Source organism: Hordeum vulgare, chromosome 5H, assembly GCF_904849725.1.
Source record: "Hordeum vulgare subsp. vulgare chromosome 5H, MorexV3_pseudomolecules_assembly, whole genome shotgun sequence".
Classification (NCBI taxonomy): domain Eukaryota; kingdom Viridiplantae; phylum Streptophyta; class Magnoliopsida; order Poales; family Poaceae; genus Hordeum; species Hordeum vulgare.
Genome location: NC_058522.1, coordinates 534,455,926 through 534,463,841, shown reverse-complemented (window position 1 = coordinate 534,463,841; position 7,916 = coordinate 534,455,926). Strand labels below are relative to the sequence as shown.

Sequence of the window (7,916 nt, the reverse complement as noted above, 5' to 3'; positions counted from 1 at the left end):
ACCGATCGGAGGGTATAACTTGCTTATCCTACTCCTATTCATTAATGTTTTAGTTGTACTAATGATTTGCGTAGATATTTTTACTATCTGTCTAGTACAAGGTAATATAATCAAATATATGTATGTGATTAGTACTATTTACGTCATGCTCATAATTTGTGTTTAAATTAATTTAATTAAAAAATCCCTATTTACTCAACACTTTTTCCATGACAACCATTGAGTTTCATCGTGAAATCATATTTTAGAAGTCATGGCAAAGAGACAAAACCATGCTCCAAAAACTTATCTTCAAAAGCATTTTGAGTGATGTTTCCACAAATACCATTTCATGACAAAATTTTATAAGCACTCAAAACATTTATCTATGTTTTCCATTTAAAAAATAGAATTTCTTGAATTTATTTCCATTTTTTCGAAATTATGCTGTTTATCCCGAGCTCATTTGAGTTTTTTTTTCTTCGAGAAGGGCGCTCATTTGAGCTGAGGAGCAGAAGAGTACTTTCAGAGAAGCTGGCCCAATTCTTAAATTAGCTTGGCAAAGCAAACTCATCGAATTAGCTTTGTGTTCCCTCCGTCGGGTAGCGGCCGCCCGATACGAACAAACTGGCGCCACGTACGCAGCCTAACCTTATGGCACGTGGAGTCAAGTCAACATTATCCAGCACTCTGATCTACTACCAGCTACGACCCCGCCTTTACGATTAAAAATTTCTACCCGTATGGCACGTGGAGTAGTAGTAACACTTGAGCTCCATTGCAGTCTTGACGGACTTCCCAGAAGCGTTGCCACGTGCAGTAACCACTAACCAAGCCTTTGGAACGAAGGAAGACAGGCACGCCGCAGTGCGTGTGGTGGGTGTACGACTGTCCTGCGTGCCGCTTCGCCGGCGACGGACGCGTGCTGATTCCTGGTCTACACGACGAGCGGAGACGGCCCCGGCCGGTAAGCAAAAGCAGCGCTGGTGCGATCTGCTGGACCAAACTTGCTTGGCCGACCGACAGCGTGACCAAACGAAACGTGATGCAACACTGGCATGAGCTACAAGCGGCGAAACTCACCAGATAAGAATTGCCGTTGCGGATCAGCATTCAGCAAGAGGCATCACAGTTTATGAAGAGAAAAACATAACATAGGTGCGCGATACCTCGACCTCACCCGTTGAGCCCCCTGACGGACAACTTTCGAGCGCTGAGAACTGCACGATCCACTGCACAACAGAGTGCCAGAAAACGACAAGGGGGCTCAGGTCTTGTACAATCCTATGTCCTTAAAAGGTGTTTTAAAAAATAAACCATATTTTTCTGAAGCATCAGTGTTTATTTCTACCAAAAAAGGCGCCTAATTAAACGCCTACCATGTATGAATCAGCATCGATACAAAAAAACTGATTTATTTCTTACTCCCTCCGTTCCTAAATATAAGTCTTTGTAGAGATTTCACTAATGGACTACATACGGATGTATATAGACATACTTTAGAGTGTACATTCAATCATTTTGCTTCATATGTAGACATCTAGTGAAATCGCTTAAAAGACTTATATTTAGAAACGGAGGGAGTACATTGTACAAGTCCTCACATGATAAGGATAATGCGCATCACTCCAGCAGGACGGCTGGGAGTTCAAATGGATAAGTTTTTAATTCAAAAATAGGAACTCCGCCACAAGTGTTAGCAGCAATGTCCCAGCCCGATATAACCGCGGTACTTCTGTAGCAAATGGACAGGGTTGTCTGGTCTCGCTCCAGCTTCACTTCGCTCTGCAAAATTTGCACTTTTTACAGGATACCATAAGAGCAAACGAACACGATCGAGTTCTTACCCCATACATACGGCAGCTATTCCATTACAAGAGCAAAAAAAAACACAAATCGGGAACTCACTCTTGGCAGGGGCGCAAAACCAACTCTGAACATGAGCTGCTGTTTTCATATGCAAACACAATATCACAGTCTGTAGTATATGTTCCAGCTATAGACTGGAAACACAACCATGTGGTTCTTTTTCTAGGCTGAAAGAGTGGTCAAATCCGACACATTTCAGTCCAAAATATAGCAAGTCCATTCTAGATATGATGTCAACAGAATAAAGCATCGCAAATACTCCCTCCGTTCTTAAATACAAGACCTTTTAGATATTTCACTGTAGACTACATACGGAGCGAAATAAATGAATCTACACTCCAAAACATGTCTAGATACATCCGTATGTAGTCCATAGTGAAATCTCAAAAAGGTCTTATATTTCGAAACGGAGGGAGTATAAAAAAAGCCTTGGTACTCGCTAAAGTTTTCTAGAGAGATAGTAAAATATATACCTTGCGGGGAACTCCTATACACTAGTAAGAAGATAAACGAAATATAACCCTTCTCAACCTGCACATATCTTTTATTGTATACATGTTGACTGAATTATCACTTTAATCACTACTGGTGGCACTTCTAAATGAAAATGAAGGGGAGAATAGCGGACATACTCGGTACTCGCTAAAGTTTTCTAGAGAGATTAAGTAGATCTACCGTAGGTCATCGGTATCTCAGAAAACCACATTTGAGCCCAGTTTGCTCTTTTCTCTCTAGCAAAAATCAAACCCAGCCCAACATAACCTACAAAGTACTTAGATAATTGCCAGAGTTCATTCATACAGAACACATTACTGTCAGAGTTGCACAATTCAACGCTGCAACTTTGGACCAAGCAATTGTGCAATTTTAAAACTCACTGGGTTCAGCCAGTTGTGTAATGAGAACAAGCATGCTAAGTGTACCTGAACTCAGTCAGCTGTGATGTACAAACAGGTATGGAGTATCTTGTCAAGTTTACATGTTCACAAATGCTGAATTCAGCAAATGCCCTCCACACGGAAAACCATTCCCATATGTACCAAGTTCCGCTGGAAATTTATCTGTTTGGAACCATCTCATTTGCATCCATCCTATCAGTAATGTGACCCGTATATTCCTTCCCGTCTGCACAAGGATTTGTTGATATTACTCATCCTATCCCTGTCTGAGGTGAACTAGCTGCTACAAAAAAGCCCTCAGAAAAGAGTATTCAGCTCCCGTCTCCAACGTCTTCCAACGTCCGCCCAATGGCATAGCGGTCGTCCCTGATAGAATCATGGAGTTGCACGCATAACACCTTGCCAAGACAGTAGAAGGCGCAAATGCCAAGGCTGCCCAACCATGAGAAACGGTAGACTGTCGAGTTCAGGGAGGCAGAGTAGCCCAATCTTGGGAAGACGCCCTTGGCAAGAACATAAGGAACAGCCAGAGCAACGAGTAGCTTCATGGCGACAGGAATGCACACATCTTGAAAGAACCACCACATTGCTCTGAGCTCTCCAGAACAATCTTCATTTGCCCGCTTAAACTTCGCCTCCCAACTTTCATCGACGTGGTTAATCCATAAGAGCTTAAAGAACCGGCCCAGGAGCCAAGTGCGGAAAAAGTTTAGAGCTGGAAAATCAGTCCCAACGAAGGGTGATATCAGTAATAAATCAGCCAGCAAACCAATCAAGAGAGGAATGATGACCATCTGTCAAAGAGACAATCAAGTTACTCAGCTGTAGGATAAACTAGAAAAATATATAAATGAAGCCACCTAGATTGAATTCCTCACCCATATGAAGAAAAGCAGATCCCTCTTCAAAGCTAGAAGGCATGTTCTCCCAGAAGTCATGCAGGCAGATAAATCTCTAAGGGCGGCAATGATAGTTGATATGATGCAAAATCCAACAGCAACAGCAAACAGGTCTACAAGAAAATACTCGCACAAGTAAGCCCAGACAAGATCAAACATTTACTTCCATTGCAAATTCAATGATCACCTCTGAACAATCATTTACCATTGGACTTCAATCCACCTGCTACTGGCAGCTGAGGGATGGCAATCAGCAATGCACGACCTACTGAGACTGGAAACAAAAGCATACCAGAATAGAATATCACAGCAGTCAACCATGCTAGGACCACGCGTAGAATCGTTTGAACAGCAGCATATCTCCTGCTGCAACGTGCAAGAAGGGTAAGTAAGCATTATTTGTTTCTCGAAGAGCCCTTTTCACAAGATCCATGTTGCCCTTATAAAGGCCATGTCAGGCAGCAAAACCATATTTAGATTCAGTACCTCACTTGATTGGCTTATATAGGTTTGACGACCCAAATATGTAATCTTCTAGTTCTGGAACCTACAGCCTACTTGAACCATATTGCAAGTTACCCGTATGCTGAAATTTTACTAAAACAAATTGAAAAATTATGTACTATCAATCTATCATAAGTACCAAATTGTCAGCATGCCAAGTGTCACACCGCTTAATGAATTGACAGTGAGCAGAGACCAAAATTGCAAGTTTTCCCTATGGTAGAATTTCACTAAAATATTAACAGTTGATGGACTAGCATAAGCACCAAACTGTTAGAATGCCAAGGTGTCGTCGCTTAATAAATTGACAGAACAGAGATCCAAGAGTAAACGATAATTCCCTATGAAAGACGAATATTTTGGCAAGAGATACTGAGATGGATTATCCCCTTGAACAGAGGTAAACAGGAGCGCACATGCCAAAATTACTGGCCATTTTACAAGAATGGAAGTACCCTATTTAAACAGTGAACAGTGAAACAATATGGAAGTAAAAGATAGATAAACTTATAAAATGGACGTAGGTCAGGCGAAAAAGGCTAAAATTAGGGCTGACTGTGCAGCTCCTCCCTAAGTGAAAATAAGTATGAGTGTTACCATTCATCCTTAGCATCATCGCAGGTATCATACTGGTCTTTTGATGGAACATTGTCCCCAAGAGCCTGACCAGCAGTGATAGACCAATACCCCACTACCCTCTCCATTACATGCCCAAGGTAGATGACTGTTTTTCCAATGAGATACGTCATATGATGAACAGCAGAAAATAACTCTGCAAAGTTTAGTAGTAGCCCTTGCCAAACTGATGTGCCCTTAGCAGGATGATCGAAGTAGCTACGATTCAAAGAAAATGGTAAAATCAATGTTTTGAGTGAGCATAGATGGGCAGATACATCAGATAAAGAACAGGAATTGAATACTTACGTGATATCTAGTGGGAACACCTCTGGTGCCAAAAGGTCAGCAATTTTGATAGGGACAAGAATGACCAGAGCAACAAACATAATGTCCACAAAAAGACCAAGAAAATTCTTCAAATAAAATTTGTAGAATGGTTCGGAAAAGTTATAGCTGAGAAAGGGAGTGAAAACTCCTGGCCCGAATATCTACTCAAAAAAAACTCACGAATTATTTTCTGCATCACTATTAACATGATAAGACCACAAATATAATAGTATGATAATTACCTTGTGAAGAAGTTTGAATAATCTGGGGCGTAGTTTCAAAAAGGAGCGTCCAATAAGCCAATGTAAGGCAGCAGAAGCCAAAGATGAAGCAATCAGAAAATTGAACCTCTGGGTCATCGTTGCACCAAACATTTTTGAAGTGCAGATATCAAGCGAACAGCCGAAGAACAATGGGTATATTATCCCGTTGTATAGGATATTAAGAGAAATATTGGCAACTCGGGTTAACTTTATGATCCCTCTGAAGAATATGCCATACAATCTTCTATAGAAAATTGTGGTCACAAGGCGCTTGCCCCTCAAGTACAGATGAAAAGTATGCACCACAGCAAAACTTGCACCCACTGTAAAGATAAGTCCGAATCCAATTAGAAGGGTAGAGGCTGTTGAAGTGTAACAATTGACTTCATCCACATTGTCAAAATTGAGACATGATGACCATAGAGTTATCCTTCCCAATGAAAATGGGACAAAACAAAATATACAAGCAAGGGCCATGTCAACTATTACCACCTGATTAGACAAGTATACTGTTAGATCTTTCTAGAAATAAGTAATAAAACAGCAAGCAGAAGATATTTCAGGCACTCATTCTCCAGAAGGACGCAACTAAGCTACAAACCCACAACCTTGTAGATAAACAAGGGTAGAATTACCTTAAGAAGATACTCTCCCCGATCCAAAATAAGTGGCATAATTTCAGTTCAATCCAAAAAAGTGTCATGGTTTTAGTTCGAATTTGAACTAAAACCACTTTGGATTGGTTGAACTACAACCACGACACTTATTTTGGATCGGAGGGAGTAATAAGAACATACTATATTAGCATGGCGGCTAAAACACCAAAAGAACAAACTTAGAGAGTTTTGGTGGTGCACTTGAAATAATAACCAGAAGAGGTCCAACGTCTATATTTGGGAGTAGTCTTCCCACCAGTGTATCTATCCAGGCGAATGGAAGGCACAATTTCAAGGTAGGGATTGTCATATTTTACAGAACAATTTATACCAATTTCTTCCATCTGACCATCATTTTAAGTTCTGCTACTATGTCTTGCAATAAGCTGTACATATCCGGGCCGGTGACACAATTCGAACTAGAGCCATATCGCACTGTGCTGCTGTGACCAAATGTAAATAAACAATCAGGAAAGCCTTGGCAAGATGTGTTAAATGCACCAGTTCAGGACAGAACTGCGTTAACAGGTGCTTTACTACAATAATATGAGAAGGATATTATCATTCAACGAATAATCATAGCATCGTAATAAACAAATATAATTAGCACACATAGGATATTAATTGAGAAGCAATGATCATACCGCCAAGGAAACTTCAACAGTCAATATCGCAAGGACTTGGAAAGCATCAAATGACTGAAACTCCTGTCTCTCACTCCAAGTAACCAGGCGTTCAATCCAGCGCACATATGGAGCTACAGCAAATGGTGCAACCCAGCGTAGAAATGTAGCCCAGAGCGCAATTGAAGCAGGGATGCAGGTCACGGATAGGCGTAGGGAGAGTAGATAGTGCACTTGAGCAAAGGTCGTGGCGAGCGCGAGACGCCATGTCCAGAGGGTGGTGAGCGGAATGACAAACTCCCAAACAACACAGACGGCGAAGAAGAGGGGGAGCAGCAGACCCATGAGCTTCCTGGGCAAACCCGCCATGAGCTCAGAAACATGCAGCCTCACGGGGGCATCTGCAGCATAGAGAGGTCGGGTGGAGATGTTGCGGTTGCACACCTGCAATGATAAAGAAAAAAAGATCAGACACATCAACATTGGTATCACATCAAAATGGAACTGAATATAAGTTCAACATAACCACAGCAACAATATGACAATAATAACATATTGTACATTGCAGAAGGGGGTATTTTTCCTGGCAATCTTACATTGCGTAAGGGGACATTTTCTCTGGCAATCTTACATTGCAGAAGGGGGATATTTTCCCTGGAAATCTTACATTGCGGAAGGGGACATTTTCCCTGGCAATCTTACATTGCGGAAGGGGATATTATCCCTGGCAATCATACCAACGCAAAGCATGGCATGATTCTAGTAGTAAACGGGGTCAAAATCGGTACTAAACCATATGAATCTAGACGAGATCTAAAATAGAAGAAGAATTAAGCGCCCCATGCCACACAAACAACATGAGGGGATGAATTATGGCGGACATGAACATGATGCTGAGAGCCTCAGACCAAAGGGGGGAAGGGCAGAAGCACGCGCCTGGAAACCCTAGCGGGGGGGGAGGCAAGAGATGATACCTCGCAGCGGTTTTTTTGGCGGGCGGCGCGCCACCGGAGCTGGCAGTCGTCGTGGACGAACCTGATGCTGCCGCGGCAGGCGCAGGGGCGGCGCAGAGGGCGGCCCGCCTCGGCGGGGAGGCGGCATATGCGGCACTCCTCCTCCTCGTAGTCATCGTCGTCGTCGTATCCGGGGCCATCCCCCGCTGGGAGTGCTGTCTCCGGCGGAGCGGTGGCGGTGGCGGTGGCGGCCGCTGCCCCGGCCATGAGCCTTCCTCTGGAAGCTTCTCCTCGTCACACAACTTCGGTGTCGCGGTGAGGTTTGT

At 42.7% G+C, this 7,916-nt stretch overlaps 1 protein-coding gene across 3 annotated transcripts; it reads right to left on the bottom strand.

Annotated features, from left to right (window-relative positions):
* Positions 1-1,520: 1,520 nt before the first annotated feature.
* Positions 1,521-7,916, bottom strand: LOC123452409 (probable E3 ubiquitin ligase SUD1). Of its 3 annotated transcripts, XR_006632594.1 has the most exons (9): positions 7,612-7,916; positions 6,659-7,081; positions 5,338-5,850; positions 5,075-5,256; positions 4,748-4,984; positions 3,852-4,012; positions 3,626-3,759; positions 2,772-3,541; positions 1,521-1,764 (listed from the first exon to the last, which is right to left on the bottom strand). XR_006632594.1 is itself a non-coding variant. In XM_045129057.1 (8 exons), exons 1-8 carry the CDS (start codon positions 7,855-7,857, stop codon positions 3,059-3,061), a joined length of 2,379 nt encoding a protein of 792 aa, XP_044984992.1. In that variant the 5' UTR covers positions 7,858-7,916; the 3' UTR covers positions 2,692-3,058. The 3 variants fall into 3 exon arrangements, 2 of the variants coding, with proteins under 2 accessions (XP_044984992.1, XP_044984994.1); XM_045129057.1 differs by lacking the exon at positions 1,521-1,764 and having other exon boundaries at positions 2,692-3,541; XM_045129059.1 differs by lacking the exon at positions 1,521-1,764 and having other exon boundaries at positions 2,692-3,541; positions 3,852-4,009.

Excerpts from the sequence above, each read along its gene's own strand:
- LOC123452409 (XM_045129057.1), bottom strand. The coding sequence starts at position 7,857 with ATGGCCGGGGCAGCGGCCGCCACCGCCACCGCCACCGCTCCGCCGGAG. Across the intron at positions 7,082-7,611 it reads GCCAAAAAAACCGCTGCGAG|GTGTGCAACCGCAACATCTC; the intron begins GTATCATCTCTT and ends TTATCATTGCAG. Across the intron at positions 5,851-6,658 it reads CTGTTGAAGTTTCCTTGGCG|GTGGTAATAGTTGACATGGC; the intron begins GTATGATCATTG and ends TTGTCTAATCAG.